The sequence below is a fragment of the Natator depressus genome, chromosome 7 (genome assembly GCF_965152275.1).
Source record: "Natator depressus isolate rNatDep1 chromosome 7, rNatDep2.hap1, whole genome shotgun sequence".
Lineage (NCBI taxonomy): Eukaryota > Metazoa > Chordata > Testudines > Cheloniidae > Natator > Natator depressus.
The window spans coordinates 122,911,706-122,928,552 of NC_134240.1; the positions used below are offsets into that span (position 1 = coordinate 122,911,706).

Consider the following 16,847-nt stretch of genomic DNA (forward strand, 5'->3'; position numbering starts at 1 on the left):
CACACGGAAATAACCCCTGGGTCCGGGGGGCTCTGGCTGGGGGGAGCGACGTCAGGTCAGGTGTGGGAACGGAACAAAGTGCCCCCCTGCCCAGACTGCTGGGGGTCCTGGCACAGGGCCAGCCAAGGCCCCCACCCCACAGAGCCCCCTGTGCGACCCGGCCTGCCCAGGAGTCTCCCGCTCCCCACAGAGCAGCACCCAGTCCCCCTCTGCGCGGCCCAGCGGGTGGGGCACGGCACCGGGGCCAGGCGCTGGGTGAAGGTGACCCCGGGCAACAGGGCTGAGAATGCAGCCGGGTGAGCTCATGACAAAGGCTCCCGGGTCGCGTGGGCCGGGCACGTGTTGGCTCCCTGGGGCCTTGGGGCGGAGGAGCGGCAGTGCATAAACCACGGGAGCCACGGAGCCCCCCACCCCAGCGTGCGCTCGCACGGGGCCCCAGGCGGCCCCAGGGCACAGCCAGCGTCCCTGCCCGGGAGAGGAGCTGCTGGCCTGGGCACCCATGGAGCAGGGCGTGAAGTGGGCCACAGAGCTGGTTGACCAGAAGCTGGAGGAGCAGGAGGTGAGACCCTGGGTGAGCGAGCTGGAGGGCAAAGGGGGCGTGGAGTGGGGCTGGGCTGGGGGTGACAGGGGGGCGCCTGGAGCGGGGCTGGGCTGGGGGTGACGGGGGTGCCTGGAGCGGGGCTGGGCTGGGGGTCATGGGCGGCGCCTGGAGCGGGGCTGGGCTGGGGGTGACGGGGGGGCGCCTGGAGCGGGGCTGGGCTGGGGGTGACGGGGGGGCGCCTGGAGCGGGGCTGGGCTGGGGGTGACAGGGGTGCCTGGAGCGGGGCTGGGCTGGGGGCGACGGCGGGGCGCCTGGAGCGGGGCTGGGCTGGGGGTGATGGGGGGGTGCCTGGAGCGGGGCTGGGCTGGGGGCGACGGGGAGCTCCTGGAGAGGGGCTGGGCTGGGGGCGACGGGGGGGCGCCTGGAGCGGGGCTGGGCTGGGGGTGACAGGGGGGCGCCTGGAGCGGGGCTGGGCTGGGGGTGACGGGGGGGCGCCTGGAGCGGGGCTGGGCTGGGGATGACGGGGGTGCCTGGAGCGGGGCTGGGCTGGGGGTGACGGGGGGGTGCCTGGAGAGGGGCTTGGCTGGGGGCGACGGGGGGGCGCCTGGAGCGGGGCTGGGCTGGGGGTGACGGGGGTGCCTGGAGCGGGGCTGGGCTGGGGGTGACGGGGAGCTCCTGGAGAGGGGCTTGGCTGGGGGCGACGGGGGGGCGCCTGGAGCGGGGCTGGGCTGGGGGTGACGGGGGTGCCTGGAGCGGGGCTGGGCTGGGGGTGACGGGGAGCTCCTGGAGAGGGGCTGGGCTGGGGGTGACGGGGGGGCGCCTGGAGCGGGGCTGGGCTGGGGGTGACGGGGGGGTGCCTGGAGCAGGGCTGGGCTGGGGGTGACGGGGAGCTCCTGGAGCGGGGCTGGGCTGGGGGTGACGGGGGGGCGCCTGGAGCGGGGCTGGGCTGGGGGCGACGGGGAGCTCCTGGAGCGGGGCTGGGCTGGGGGTGACGGGGGGGCGCCTGGAGCGGGGCTGGGCTGGGGGTGACGGGGGTGCCTGGAGCGGGGCTGGGCTGGGGGCGACGGGGAGCTCCTGGAGCGGGGCTGGGCTGGGGGTGACAGGGGGGCGCCTGGAGCGGGGCTGGGCTGGGGGCGACGGGGAGCTCCTGGAGAGGGGCTGGGCTGGGGGTGACGGGGGGCGCCTGGAGCGGGGCTGGGCTGGGGGCGACGGCGGGGCGCCTAGAGAGGGGCTGGGCTGGGGATGACAGGGGGGCGCCTGGAGTGGGGCTGGGCTGGGGGCGACGGGGAGCTCCTGGAGTGGGGCTGGGCTGGGGGTGACGGGGGTGCCTGGAGCGGGGCTGGGCTGGGGGCGACGGGGAGCTCCTGGAGCGGGGCTGGGCTAGGGGTGACGGGGGGCGCCTGGAGCGAGGCTGGGCTGGGGATGACAGGGGGGCGCCTGGAGTGGGGCTGGGATGGGGGTAACGGGGGGGCACCTGGAGCGGGGCTGGGCCCCAGGGGCCAGGCTCTCCGCAGGGCTGCATTACCATTGGTTGCCTACACCCGAACCTGCGCCCATCACCATGGGCTCAGGGCGCCAGGGTTCGGTAACCGCCCAGACTCACCGACTGGGGAAAGGCCTCAGTCTGCGCTGGCCCCGTGCCTGGGCCTGTGGTCGGCGGGCAGCCAGGGGCCGGGCACCCCGTGCAGGGCTGATGCTGGGCGCGTGCCATGCGGTGGGCAGGGAGGCCGTAAGGCCCTGCCCCAGGTAGGGCGTTCGGACGCTCTTGAAATGGGAGGGTGTGGGGTACAGGGCACCAGCATGGGGTGTGGGGTGCAGTGCGGGGGGAGTCAGTCCCATGGCAAGTGCAGGCATGGGGTCGCCCCTGCTCGGGGTGGGCCCCAGGCCTGGGGGATCCTGGGAGGGGCCCTCGGGGAGACGAGCCTTTGGGGCTGGCCACAGGGAGTGAGCAGACCCAGATCAATGGGGCGTGTCCATGAGGACGCCAGGACCACCTCCTGGTCTGTTATGGGGCCAGAGCTGGGGGCCCCTGAGGGGCCAGGGCTGGAAGTGCCCAGAGATTAAGCTGTTGCCCTTGGCAACTCAGGCTAAACCCCGTGCACGTGCAGTGCCCATGTGGGTACCGGGGCTGTGGCGGGAGGGGGCCTGGGCCGAATGCCAAGGGAGGCAGGGGACGGAGTCCTGAGGGGGGTGGGGGGGCAGGCCGGGGCCTGGCCCTCACCCTGCCGGCTTCTCTGCTTGGCTTCACAGCGGCGCAAGAGCCAGGCCCCCGAGATGCCGCCGGCGGTGGCGAGAATGGACACGCCGGAGCTGGAGGACGAGAAGCGCCGTGGCCCCGTTCACTGGGGCATCGAGGGGCTCAAGGTACGCGGGCTTGGCCTGCCCTGCCAGGGGCATCACAGCCAGACCCTGGCAGCCTCACCCCCCACCAGCACAGCGAGCCCTGCAGCCCCCCACTCCGCGTCTGGCTTGCACTGTTAACCCTTCCCTGCCCCAGCCCCGCCCATCAGACTGTGCCAGGAAGGTGCAGGGCTGGGCACTGAGGGGTTACCCTGGCTGCGGCCCCCACCACACGCTGCCTGCACTGGCACTGGGGGTCAGCAGGGAACTGGCCCCACGTCTGGGCTCGTCACCTCCCCCTGGGCACCCGTGTCCGGAGCTGCAGGCTGGGTCCAGGCCAGATGGAGCGGGGCCAACGTGGTGCAGAGGGGGAACCTACGGTATTCGGGAGGCAGCCCCAGCCAGAGGGCCCAGCCAGCGGCATGAGGGGCAGGGGCCGGCCAGACCCGGGGGCAGGCTGGCAGTGCTGTGTGGGGGCCCTGCCCCTGCACTGAGGCCGTGTGGGCAGCCCCTGTGCGTGCAGAGCCCCACCGGGAGCCCAGCACAGGAGCGGGGCTGGGCTGGGCTGTTCTAGGCTGATGCCCCCAACAGGCCTGGCTGGCTGGGGCTGGTCTCTGCACCTTGAATCCATTCCCCACCCCCCATGGAGTGTGGGGCACAGGGCCAGCACCAGGCCCCTGGCTCACTGCCCCCGGGGTGCTGGGCAGGAACCCCCTCGGCAGCCTGCCAGACACCTGGCCCAGGCCAGCTGTTAAACACAGATGGCAGCGCTGCCCCACGTGGCTTCCCTCTGCTTGGACTGGGGTCGGGCAGTCTGTGATGGGGGGGGTCGGCCGTTGGGGGCTGGGCAGTGTGTGATGGTGCGGGGGTTTCCTGGTTGGGGGCTGGAGCAGGCATTCTGGGAGGGGTCAGGGCTGAGGGATTGTTGAGGGGCCAGGTGTTGGGTGTCACGGACTCACCGATCGTGCCCACTCTTGGCCCCATGTGGTCCGTGGCAGGGTGCCCTTTTCAGTGAGACAGCCCTTCTCCCGGGGGTCCACTCTCTGTCGGGGTTAAGGCCCTTCGCCTCCTGGATCCGCATCTCTCGGAGCTTTAGCACCCCTGTCTCTGCCGTGGGCCCCTTCGGGGAGTCCCCTCACTCTGGACCCCCCAGAGCCTCCACCCCCCAACGGGGACGATTCCCCTTGCTCTCTACACCGGAGCGACTCTCAGCCAGTGTAAAACAGGAGGTTTATTGAGCATTGAACACAGCCCAGGAAACTCTCAGGACCTCAGGCCTGGCCTCCCTCAGCACAGGACATCCAAGTCTCCCAGCACCCAGGGGGGCTCTGCCTGCTCCCTCCCTCCAGCCCCGAGCCCCCCTGCTGCCCAGCTGGGCATCTGATAGCACCGGCCCCAAGCTCCCCTCTGTCCATTGTCTTCTCTCCAGGTAAACAGGAAACAGGGTCGCCTGGGCCCCCTCTTCTCTGTCTGCCCTCTCGCCCCTCTGGCTGGACCAGCTGGTCAGGTCCCGGGGGTTCTCTCTTCACAGCCCTTGTTCTCCCGCTGGCCCAGGTCGCCAGTCGCTGGGGTCTCCATGCTCCAGGCCATCGGCTGGGTCCCCCGTTCTCTGGCCGGTCCTCTGGAACAACAAACTCCCTCTCCCATCCCCTCGTTAAACCAATAACACCGCTTCCCACCCCCTCTGCATGCAACCCAGAAAGCCCCCCCTTGGAAACAAGGAACAACCAAGAAAACCCCCCATGTTGTTACAGGGTGATTGTTAAGAGGCCAGGGAAGGGCCAGGCAGTTGGGAGTCAGGAGATCTGTGGGGGGTGGGTTGGGGGTCAGGATCAGGGGGTCTGTGCGGAGGGTTGGGGATCAGGACCAGGGGCCAGGCAGATGGGGGTCAGGACCAGGGGGTCTGTGGAGAGGGTTGGGGGTCAGGACCAGGGGCCAGGCAGATGGGGACCAGGGAGTCTGTGGGGGGGACAGGTTGGGGGTATCCCACATCCTGCTTGTTTAAAGCCAGGGAACGGGCGCTGCCAGGGAGGGACCCAGGAGTCCGGTGCCCTGGCAGGGCTCTCCCCAGAGGCTCCAGCGTGGCTCTGCCCTGTCTCCACAGGGCCAGGGGCGGGAGCGGAAGAGCTCGCTGGACCTGCGCCGGGAGATCATCCACGTGGGCGGCATCCAGTACCTCTTCGAGCTGCGCAAGACGCGCCGGAAGCGCAGGGTGGAGAAGGCGGTGCCGGAGCCCAAGCCGGAGTCCGAGGAGATTGTAAGGGGGGACGGGAAGGGTCCCGGGAGGATGTGGGTCTGTGCCAGCCTGGCTGGGGGGCCCAGCAGATCCCTGTTGTTGACCAAGATGGTGGCCACCCCACAGAAAAGCCCCCTCCCAGTCAGAGCACCTCTGGGGCAGGGGCTCTGGGGCGAGGGCCATGGAGCTGGCATCCTCCCCTGTGGGGCAGGGGCTCTGGGGCCAGGTTCGTGGAGCTCCCCACATGGGGCACACAGACCCCTTGAGCTGCTGTCCCATCCACCCTGCAGGTGGGCCCCGTGGAGGAGGAGACGTTCCTGAGGGCAGCTGTGCAGGGCAAGATTCGTGTCATTGAGACGTTCCTGGGGGACGGGGGCTCCCCTGACACCTGTGACGAGGTAACGCCCCCCCATCCCTCGCCCCCCCCCCGGCAAACCTGTGCAAGCAGGCTCCAGCAAGGGGGCAGTGCCCAGCCCAGGCCCCTCCACCCCCACAGCCAGCCCAGCCCCGCAACAGCCCCCTTGGGCATCCAGTGCTGGAGTCGAGAACGCTGGGGCCCTGAGGACTATGGAAACTGGGGGGGGGCCACAATCTGGCCCAGTCCCCCCTTGATGAAGGGCTGTCGAGTCGAAACCTGAGTTGTGCTGTGACCCAGTGTGCCAGGTTGCAACGCCACTCGCCCAAATCCGGTGGTCGGGGGGGGCCCTTGAGATGGGAGCCCTGTGCCAGGGCACCGAGGGCATGCTGGTTAATCTGGGTCTGTTGGCACTTAGATACCAGGGGTCAAGCCTTCCCCAGATGGACCTTGGATGGCTGGGCTGGGGCACCCCCTCTTCCCAGGCACCTCCCGGAGAAAGCCATCCTCCCTGGAGACGGTGCCTCGCCCAGCCGACCCCGGACATGCCCAGGAACAGACTCCCTGGGGTGAGACCCGTGGCTTGCTCTTGGGAGGGCTGGTGGCCGTGGCTGCCCAGGGTGGTGCAGCAGTGCTGGCTGGGAGTCCTTTTGACACCTACGTCTTTTCTGCCTCCTGCCCCAGTTCCACCGGACGGCCTTGCACCGCGCCTCGCTGGAAGGGCACATGGAGATCCTGGAGAGGCTGCTGGACCACGGTGCCACCGTGGACTTCCGAGACCGGGTGAGACGGGGTGCTCTCCCTGCCCGTGAAGCAGTGATGTGCTCAGTTTGGGCGGCACCGGGACTGGCACCAGGTCTGCACTCCGGCCAATCCATCCAGGATCAGGGGGCATCAGAGGAGCCGCAGTGGGGCGGAGGATGTGGGGCGGCCGGACAGACCCAGCCACTGCAGCCCAGGGGAGCCCTTCCTGGGTGCAGGCTGCACCACGCTGCTACTGCACGGCATACACCCCTTCCTCTGCACAGCTGGTGCAGGGACCATGGGAGACGTGGTGACGCCAACCCCGACTGTTCACACCTTGACTCAGACCCCCAAACCAGCGTGCGAGGCTGACCCCGGGCTGCTGCCCATGCACATACTGCCCCACTGCAGGGACTTCTCCAGCCGCTGGAGGGGGTGGAGCATCCAGCCCCCTACCCCACATCCCCCAGTGCAGTGCAGCTGCTCCTGCAGTTCCAGGGGATGGGCACGCTGCGCCCCACGGGCAGGGGCACGGGCAGGGGCTGCTCTCTGGCTCCCCGGCCCCGCCCGGACTTACTCCCACACTGCTGCTGGAGCTGGGCGCCTGCCGGCAGCCACCAATCTCTGCTCTGCCTTCAGAGCTGGGGGGCTAAGGCAAATGTTGGGGGGGGCTATAGCCCCCACAACCCCCCCCCAAGCACCACCCCTGCCCTGAGCTGCTGGGCTCTTTCTGCTCCCCCTCCCCCACCCCGAACCCCTTTGGCTCCTGGGCAGGGGGGGTAAGCGCCACCCGCTGGCGGAGGGACTGGAGGGTGGGCAGTGTGGGGCGCAGGGCGGGGAGCCGGGGGTGCGGGTGTTGCTGCTACCGTCCTGACCGGAGTCTCTTGGTTGTGCAGCTGGACTGCACGGCCGTGCACTGGGCCTGCCGGGGGGGGCACCTGGACGCCGTGAAGCTTCTGCAGGACCGGGGCGCTGACCTCAACCTGAAAGATAAGGTGGGGGTTGGGGGGCCATGGCAGCACTGGGCAGGGCAGGGAGAGCTATGGCTGGCATAGAGCAGTGGCAGGAGACGGGAGGGTAGTGGTGGAGGGGGACTGTCTGGCAGTATGTATCGGGGGGCAGGGCCGAGGTGGGTGAATGGCGGGGCAGGGCTGTGGCTGTGGGGGGCAATGGGTGTGCGGTGCGAGCAGGGCTGTGGTGGGTGGGTAGAGGTGAGGGAGAAGTAAGGGGGCAGGGCTGAGGTGGGTGGATGCGGGGTGGGGGCAGGGTTGTGGCAGGTGAGTAGGGTGGGGGGCAGAGATGGGGGGTAGCAATGAGGCTACAGCATTTGGCTGTCTGGATTAATTATTTTAAACCAGCGGGGAGCTAATGGCAGGTGCCCCCCCTTTGCCGTACTCAGCTCATGAGCACCCCCCTGCATGTGGCGACCCGCACTGGGCAGACTGATATCGTGGAGCATCTGATCAACACAGGGGTGGATGTCAACTCCCGGGACAGGGTAAGAGCCCCAAGCAGCAGTGCCCGTACCCATGGGTGTCTAGCACCAGGTGTGCATCCCCCCACCCCCCTGTGACTGGGGTTTCTAGAGCAGCCCACACTGAAAATGCTGAGGTCAGAGCAGGCTGCAAAAGGGGAGCAGATTCCCCCCAAACTGGTGGTTCACACCGAAGTTAGATTCACCAACCAGTCCCAGACTGTGCTCCTGAATCCCCCCACTAGTTATCAAGAAGCTGAAAAAAGAAATCACCCAGGACCCTTTATTGCATTCCAGTTCTCTGGCTCCCAATCAGCAAACTGGTTCAGTAAAGTGAGAAATTACTTAGAAACTCTGCATCCGATGAAGTGAGCTGTAGCTCACGAAAGCTTATGCTCAAATAAATGGGTTAGTCTCTAAGGTGCCACAAGTCCTCCTTTTCTTTTTGCGCATACAGACTAACACGGCCGCTACTCTGAAACCTTAGAAACACTGCTTACTTATACAAAATGTCCTTCTGAACCCAGAAGGGCCAGCCACCACGTTCCCAGAGCAACACTGGTTTGGATCTGACCCACAATCCCATGCTGCCAGCCAAGCCTTTAAACCTAAAACTAAAGGTTTATTACAAACAAAAAGAACGGGAAAAGAGTTGTTCAATGATCAAAGCAGTCAGATCCATACGTACGACTTCAGAGTCCATAGATCGGGTTCTTAGCAGCCTTGGTGAGTTTGCTGGCTTGTACAGTCCCTCTGGAACACACCCAGAGCTTGGATGGCTCAGTCAGTCCTTTGTTCAGAGCCTCAGTTTGTAGAGAAGTTGCTCCAGAGGTGGGAAGCAGGATTGAAGACGAAATGGAGAAGATGCAGCTGCCTTTTATGTCCTTTGCCACGTGGCTTGTACATCCTTTGTCCCAGACACAAGCTCGCAGCACATGGGCATGGAAAAGCTCTTGGAGTCCCCTGTGCACAGGCATGTCCCTACCTGTCCTGCTGGCTCATCCGTGTAGACCCTGGCTTCTCTCAGTGGGCTCATTGTTCAGCTGATTGCTCTTGATGGGCCATCCAGCAGGCTGGATAGTGCTGATGCCAGTCTGTCTGGGGGTGTCAGCCAGGCCCAGCACAGGTTGGACATATAGATATAGCACACACTTATAACTCACGGTACAAAGGTGATACCAACATATAAACAAAGTTTATCATGCTTAGCGAATCATAGAACTGGAAGGGACCTCGAGAGGTTGTCTGGTCCAGTCCCCTGCACTCGTGGCAGGACTAATTATCTAGACCATTCCTGACAGGTGTTTGTCCAGCCTGCTCTTAAAAATCTCAACTGATGGAGATTCCACATGTGACGAAGCGGGACTGTTCTTAATGTTTCCTCTGAATGTTGTGGGGGTGCCTCAGTTTCCCCTAGGCAGTTCTTAAGTATCTCGGTGGTGGGATAAGGGTGTATGATCATTGCAGAGCTCTAGAGGGCAGGTGTGTGCAGGGGTCTGGACACAGACAATGGCCGACACCCTGTTTCCTGGCAACTGATGGCCTGGGCCTTCCCCCCTCCAAGGTGAGAGCTAAAGGGTTGGAGAGCAAAGGAATCAGGTGACCTCCTGGCCCGGGAAAGGGACAAAGCCCAGAGGAGGAGGGGCTGGAGGGGGAGTCAGTTGGGGGCTGGCTGGGACATGGAGTGAAGTGCAGACGTGGTTGTCTGACTCACTGCCCCCCAAAATGGACCCGGCTGAGGGGTCCGGTTCTCTGCACCTACAAGCTCTGTGTTAGAACATGTCCCTGTCGTCTAATAAACCTCTGTTTTCCTGGCTGGCTGAGAGTCCCGTCTGACTGCGGAGTTGGGGGGCAGGACCCTCTGGCTTCCCCAGGAGCCCCGTCTGGGCGGACTCGCGGTGGGAAGCGCACGGAGGGGCAGAGGATGCTGAATGCTCCGAGGTCAGACCCAGGAAGGTGGAAGCTGGGTGAGCTGTGTGTCCTGCAGACAGGCTGCTCACAGAAAGGAGACTTCCCCAGAGTCCTGCCTGGCTTCGTAGGGAGCAGTTCCAGAGCATCGCCAGGGGACTCCGAGACACCACAACCTCCCTAGGCAATTTATCCCAGGGCTTAACCGCGCTGACAGTTAGGAAGTTTTTCCTAATGTCCAACCTAAACCTCCCTTGCTGCAATTTAAGCCCATTGCTTCTCGTCCTAGCCTCAGAGGTTAAGGAGAAGAATTCTTCTCCCTCCTCCTTGTAACAACCTTTTACATACTTGAAAACTGTTCTCATGTCCCCTCTCAGTCTTCTCTTCACCAGACTAAACAAACCCAATTTTTTCCGTCTTCCCTCAGAGCTCATGTTTTCTAGACCTTTAATCATTTTTGTTGCTCTTCTCTGGACCCTCTCCAGTTTGTCCACATCTTTCCTGAAATGTGGTGCCCAGAACTGCACACAATGCTCCAGTTGAGGCCTAATGAGTGCGGAGTAGAGCGGAAGAATTACTTCTTGTGTACAACACTCCTGCTAAAAAAATCCCAGAACGATGTTCGCTTTTTTTGCAACAGCCTTACACTGTTGACTCATATTTAGCTTGTGGTCCACTATGACCCTCAGATCCCTTTCTGCAGTACTCCTTCCTAGGCAGTCATTTCCCATTTGGTATGTGTGCAACTGATTGTTCCTTCCTACGTGGAGTACTTTGCATTTGTCCGTATTGAATTTCATCCTATTTACTTCAGACCATTCCTCCAGTTTGTCCAGATCATTTTGAATTTTAATCCTATCCTCTAAAGCACTTGCAACCCCTCCCAGCTTAGTATCATCCGCAAACTTTATAAGTGTACTCTATATTGATGAAGATATTGAACAGAACTGGACCCAGAACCGATCCCTGTGGGACCCCACTCGTTATGCCCTTCCAGCATGAATGTGAACCATGGATAACTACTCTCTGGGAACGGTTTTCCAACCAGTTATGCACCCACCTTATAGTAGCTCTGTCAAGGTTCCTTCCCCACTCTGAACACTACGGTACAGATGTGGGGGCCTGCATGAGAGACCCCCTAAGCTTATTCTTACCAGCTTAGGTTAAATGCTGCCACCACCAAAGTGTTACACAAAGAACAGGGGAAGTGCCCACTTGGAAACATCTCTCCCCCAAAATATCCCCCCAAGCCCTACACCCCCTTTCCTGGGGAAGGCTTGATAAAAATCCTCACCAATTTGCATAGGTGAACACAGACCCAAACCCTTGGATCTTAAGAACAATGAAAAAGCAATCAGGATCTTAAAAGAAGAATTTCAATTAAAGAAAAGGTAAAAGAATCATCTCTGTAAAATCAGGATGGTAAATATCTTACAGGGTAATCAGATTCAAAACATAGAGAATCCCTCTAGGCTAAACCTTCAGTTACAAAAAGACACAAAAACAGGAATATACATTCCATTCAGCACAACTTATTTTATCAGCCATTTAAACAAAACAGACTCTAACGCATATCTAACTAGATTGCTTACTAACCCTTTGCAGGAGTTCTGACCTGCATTCCTGCTCTGGTCCCGGCAAAAGCATCACACAGACAGAGAGAACCTTTGTTTCCCCCCCCTCCAGCTTGGAAAGTATCTTGTCTCCTCATTGGTCATTTTGGTCAGGTGCCAGCAAGGTTATCCTAGCTTCTTAACCCTTTACAGGTGAAAGGGTTTTGCCTCTGGCCAGGAGGGATTTAAAGGTGGTTAGCCTTCCCTTTATATTTATGACAAGCTCCATCTAGGTTGCATTTCCCTAGTTTGTTTATGAGACGGTCATGAGGGACAGTATCAAAAGCTTTACTAAAGTTAAGATATACCACATCTACCGCTTCCCTCCATCCACAAGGCTTGTAACCCATCAAAGAAAGCGATCAGGTTGGTTTGACATGATTTGTTCTTGACAAATCCATGCTGATTGTTACTTATCACCTTATTATCTTCTAAATGTTTGCAAATTGATTGCTTAAGTATTTGCTCCATTATCTTTCTGGGTACTGAAGTTAAGCTGATTGGTCTGTAATTCCCTGGGTTGTCCTTATTTCCCTTTTTGTAGATGGGCACTAGATTTGCCCTTTTCCAATCTCTGGAATCTCTCCCGCCTTCCATGACTTTTCAAAGATAATCGCTAATGGTTCAGATATCTCCTCAGTCAGCTCCTTGAGTATTCTAGGATGCATTTCATCAGGCCCTGGTGACTTGAAGACATCTAACTTGTCGAAGTAATTTTTAACTTGTTCTTTCCCTATTTTAGCCTATTCTGATCCGACCTCATTTTCACCAGCATTCACGGTTAGATGTCCAATCACCACCAATCTTCTTGGTGAAAACTGAAATGAAGAAGTCATTAAGCACCTCTGCCATTTCTACAATTTCTGTTATTATTTTCCCCCCATCATTGAGTAACAGGCCTACCCTGTCCTTGGTCTTCCTCTTGCTTCTAATGTATTTGTAGAATGTTTTCTTGTCATCCTTTATGTCTCTAGCTAGTTTGATCTTGTGTTGTGCCTTGGCCTTTCCAATTTTGTCCCTACATACTTGTATTATTTGTTTATATTCATCCTTTGTAATTTGACCTTGTCAAGGTTCCTTCCCCACTCTGAACTCTAGGGTACAGATGTGGGGACCTGCATGAAAGACCCCCTAATCTTATTCTTACCAGCTTAGGTTAAAAACTTCCTCAAGGTACAAACTTTGCCTTGTCCTTGAACCCTATGCTGCCACCACCAAGCATGTTAAACAAAGAACAGGGAAAGAGACCACCTGGAGACATCTTCCCCCAAAATATCCCCCCAAGCCCTACACTCCCTTTCCTGGGGAAGGCTTGGTAAAAATCCTCACCAATTTGCATAGGTGAACACAGACCCAAACCCTTGGATCTTAAGAACAATGAAAAAGCAATCAGGTTCTTAAAAGAAGAATTTTAATTAAAGAAAAAGTAAAAGAATCACCTCTGTAAAATCAGGATGGTAAATATCTTACAGGGTAATCAGATTCAAAACATAGAGAATCCCTCTAGGCAAAACCTTAAGTTACAAAAAGACACAAAACCAGGAATCTACTTTCCATTCAGCACAACTTATTTTATCAGCCATTTAAACAAAACAGAATCTAACACATATCTAACTAGATTGCTTACTGACTCTTTACAGGAGTTCTGACCTGCATTCCTGTTCTGTTCCCAGCAAAAGCATCACACAGACAGACAGAACCCTTTGTTCCCCCCCGGCCTCCAGATTTGAAAGTATCTTGTCTCCTCATTGGTCATTTTGGTCAGGTGCCAGTGAGGTTATCTTAGCTTCTTAACCCTTTACAGGTGAAAGGGTTTTGCCTCTGGCCAGGAGGGATTTTATAGCACTGTATACAGAAAGGTGGTTCCCTTCCCTTTATATTTATGACAGACCTAGTTTCCACTTTTTGTAGGACTCTTATTTCTGAGTTTTAGATCATGAAGATCTCCTGGTTAAGCCAGGGTGGTCTCTGGCCAGACTTCCTGTCTTTCCTACACAGTGGGATAGTTTTCTCTTGTGCCCTTAATAATGTCTCTTTGAAAAACTGCCAACTGTCTTCTATTGTTTTTCCCTTAGACTTGCTTCCCCTGGGATCTGACCTACAACTCCCTGAGTTTGCTAAGTCTGCCTTCTTGAAATCCATTGTCTTTATTGTGCTGTTCTCCCTCCTACCATTCCTTAGAATCATGAACTGATCATTTCATGATCACTTTCAGCTAAGCTGCCTTCCACTTTCAAATTCTCCACAAGTTCCTCCCTATTTGTCAAAATCAAATCTAGAACAGCCTCTCCCCTAGTAGCTGTCTCCACCTTCTGAAATAAAAAATTGTCTCCAACACATTCCAAGAACTTGTTGGAGATTCTGTGCCCTGCTGTGTTGTTTTTCCCAGCAGATGTCTGGGTGTTGAAGTCCCCCATCACCACCAAGTCCCTGGCTTTGGATGATTTTGTTAGTTGTTTAAAAAAAGCCTCACCCACCTCTTGTTCCTGGCTAGCTGGTCTGTAGTAGACCCCGACCATGACATCACCCTTGGTTTGTACCCCTCGTGTCCTTATCCAGAGCCTCTCAGCAAGTCTGTCTCCTGCTCCCATCTCAACCTCAGTCCAAGTGTGTAGGTTTCTAATATCTGTGGCAACGTCTCCTCCCTTTTCCCTGCCTGTCCTTCCTCAGCACGCTGTACCCTTCTATACCAATATTCCAGTCATGTGTATTATCCCACCAAGTCTCCGTGATGCCAACTAGGTCATAGTTGTGTTTATTTACTAGCATTTCGAATTCTTCCTGCTTATTTCCCATACCTCTTGCATCAGTATACAGACATCTCAGATACTGATTTGATTTCCGCTCCCAAGTTCTGTCTTGTCTCTCCTTTATCCCTGCTATAACAGCCCATGCTCCCCCCAGATTGAGAACCTTCTCCCAGGTCTCCATGTTCTTCATGTACCTGTGGGCTTTGGTCACCTGCCCCTTTCAAACTTAATGTAAAGCCCTCCTCACTAGGTTAGCCAGTCTGTAGCCAAAAATGCTCTTCCCCTTCATCGATGGGGTCTGCCTATCTCTGATTAGCATCCTTCTTCCTGAAACAGCAACCCGTAATCAAGGAAGCCGAAGCCCTCCTGGCGACACCATCCTCGCAGCCAGGCATTCACCTCCAGGATGCATCTGTCTTTGCCTGGGCCCCTACCCTTGACTGAAGAGAACAGCACCTGCGTTCCCAACTCCCTCACCCTTACTCCCAGAGCCCTGTAGTCACTTCTGATCTGCTGAGGGTCAAACCTCGTAGTATCATTTGTGCCCACAGGGATGAGTAGCATGGGGTAGTAGTCAGAGGGACGGATGATCCTCGACAATCCCTCCGTAACGTCTCAGATACAGGCCCCTGGCAGGCAGCATACCTCCCGGGATGCCATGTCAGGGCGACAGATAGGTGCCTCCGACCCCCTCAGAAGAGCAGCTCCCATCACCCCTACCCTACGTTTCCTCTTGGGAGTGGCGGCTGTGATCCTCCCAGCCTTGGGGGTACATGGCTTCTCCTCCTCCACCTTTGGGGGTGATTCCTCACCACTCGTTGCCAGGGCAGCATATCGGTTTTCCATCACCATGGTGGGTGGGTTGGGAGTAGGGATGGGGCACAGCCTGCTGCCGGAAGTCACCAGCAGCCAGTGTCCTCCCTGTGACAGAGCCATATCCTCCTCCCCCGGCGGTGTGCGCAGTCCTCTGTAGCTGGATAGCGTCCTCAGCCATGGAAGCCTCCGTATGAAAACTGTCAATGAATTCCTTGTGGGCACGGATGCGCATTGGCCTAGCCACCTCCTCCTGTAGCTCTCCCCCCTGCTTCCTGAGAGATTCCACCAGCAGGCACCTTTCGCACTGGATGGTCCCCCCAGCATGGCTTTCTGAGAGTGGGAAACGCCCGCCACGGTCTCTGCAAGTCCACACCAGGATCTGGGTGGAGGCATCCATGGTTAGGTTCGCTGCCTGGATGCAGGTGCAGGTGGAGGAGACAGGAGCAGCGTTGGCACTGGTGTTGGCCCTTCCTAACCATAGCGACTATATTACGTCGCCCTCCCACAAACTTCTGTTTGCAGTCCCCTGTTCCCAAGCCTTTCTCGCTGATACCTTACATGGCAGATCTGGTCTAGGATTCACTGCAGTGTGGTAATATTGGTATGATACCGTTCTAAATGGTCACCCCGTTCCCTCCAGCGTCGCATCCTCCCACGCATACACCCCCCCCAGCCGTGCTGGCCCCGTGCAGACTGGGTGCTGCTGCCCTTGGGGGGCCCAGCCCCGCCATTCTCTCCCTCGCCGTCCCATGGCACCGGGTGTGGGGTGGGAGCCACGTGCTCGGGGCTCTGCGTTCCTGCCCCAGGCCGGACGGGGCTCCATTTGGGGGAGGGGAGCCGCGCCATTCCCACGGTGGGGCTGCAGGATGGGGGTTCCCTGTGACGCCCGTGCGCTCTGTCCCTTGCAGGAGGGGGACAGCGCGCTGCATGACGCCGTGCGGCTCAACCGCTACGAGATCATTAAGATGCTGATCCTGTGCGGGGCGGACATGATGGCCCAGAACCTGGTGAGTAGCTCCCCCTGCTGCTGCCTGGGCTGGAGGGGGCGGGGAGGGGGCAGCCCCAGCGGTGGGATCGCACAGCGCAGGTAAGAGCTTCTGTCGCCAGCGGGAGCTCTCCTTCTTGGGGGGCAGAGCCCCGGCACTGGGAGAAGGGGCTCACCGGAAGTGCCGTACAGCAGGAGCCTGAGCTGTCTGCAGTTCATAGAGGGGTGGCAGGTCATGGCACCTCCCACACATCCCAGCCCCAGCTGGGCTGCTCCTTGCTGCTGCCATCGCATGGGGCAGGAGGTACTGGCTCATCTCACTCTCTGCCTCCTCCCTCCCCTCACAGGCAGGAAAGACCCCCACGGATCTGGTGCAGCTCTGGCAGGCAGACACCCGGCAGGCACTGGAGACACAGGAGCCTGGCGAGACGGAGGCCTCAGCGTGAGGGGTGGGCGGAAGGACGCTGGGCTGGGGATGGGAACGTGGCCCATTGCACGACTCCCAGCTGTGTGAATCTAGGAATAAAACCCAGTGAACGAGAGTCAGTATCCGGAGTGAGCATGGGGCACGTGGGCTGCAGGGGCAGGTGTTACCTGGCTGGTTCTGTGTCGTCCCTCGGGGGTGGGGAGGGCGGTGCCCGGCTGGGCCCGAGTCGTCCCTTGAGGGGAGGGATGCTGGGCAGGGCTGCACCATTTTCTGTCTGGATTCTTTTTCCTTGTGTTAATCCCATCCGAAGGGGGCAGCCCTATGCATCCTGCCCCCACAGTGCTCTGTTCAGTGCCAGATCCTCCGTTGCTGTGACATGCCAGGCACAATCCAGACCAGTGAGTAGCTGGGTCACCCCAACCCTCTAACTTGGGGGGCCCTTTGCACAAACAGCCCCAGCCTGCAAGTCACTTGCAGCCACGTCTGTGTGTGCTGCGGCCAGCCAGCCGTCCCTTGGCTCCTGCCAGCCTTGGTTATACTGCTGGGTGACCCCCAGCACACCCCCAGTTGTAGCTTTCCCCCTGGAAGCGTATGTCCTGGACTGCCTAGCCCTCTCCTGGCCAATGCAGGTCTATATAAAGTCCATTACTTAACTTGC

General features: G+C 59.2%; 1 protein-coding gene across 1 annotated transcript; it reads left to right on the top strand.

Annotated features, from left to right (window-relative positions):
* Window positions 1–394: 394 nt before the first annotated feature.
* ANKRD2 (ankyrin repeat domain 2) lies at window positions 395–16,208 on the top strand. Its single transcript, XM_074959535.1, has 9 exons — window positions 395–559; window positions 2,792–2,905; window positions 4,986–5,138; window positions 5,408–5,515; window positions 6,157–6,255; window positions 7,113–7,211; window positions 7,616–7,714; window positions 15,686–15,784; window positions 16,110–16,208. Exons 1-9 carry the CDS (start codon window positions 500–502, stop codon window positions 16,206–16,208), a joined length of 930 nt encoding a protein of 309 aa, XP_074815636.1. The 5' UTR covers window positions 395–499.
* Window positions 16,209–16,847: the final 639 nt, after the last annotated feature.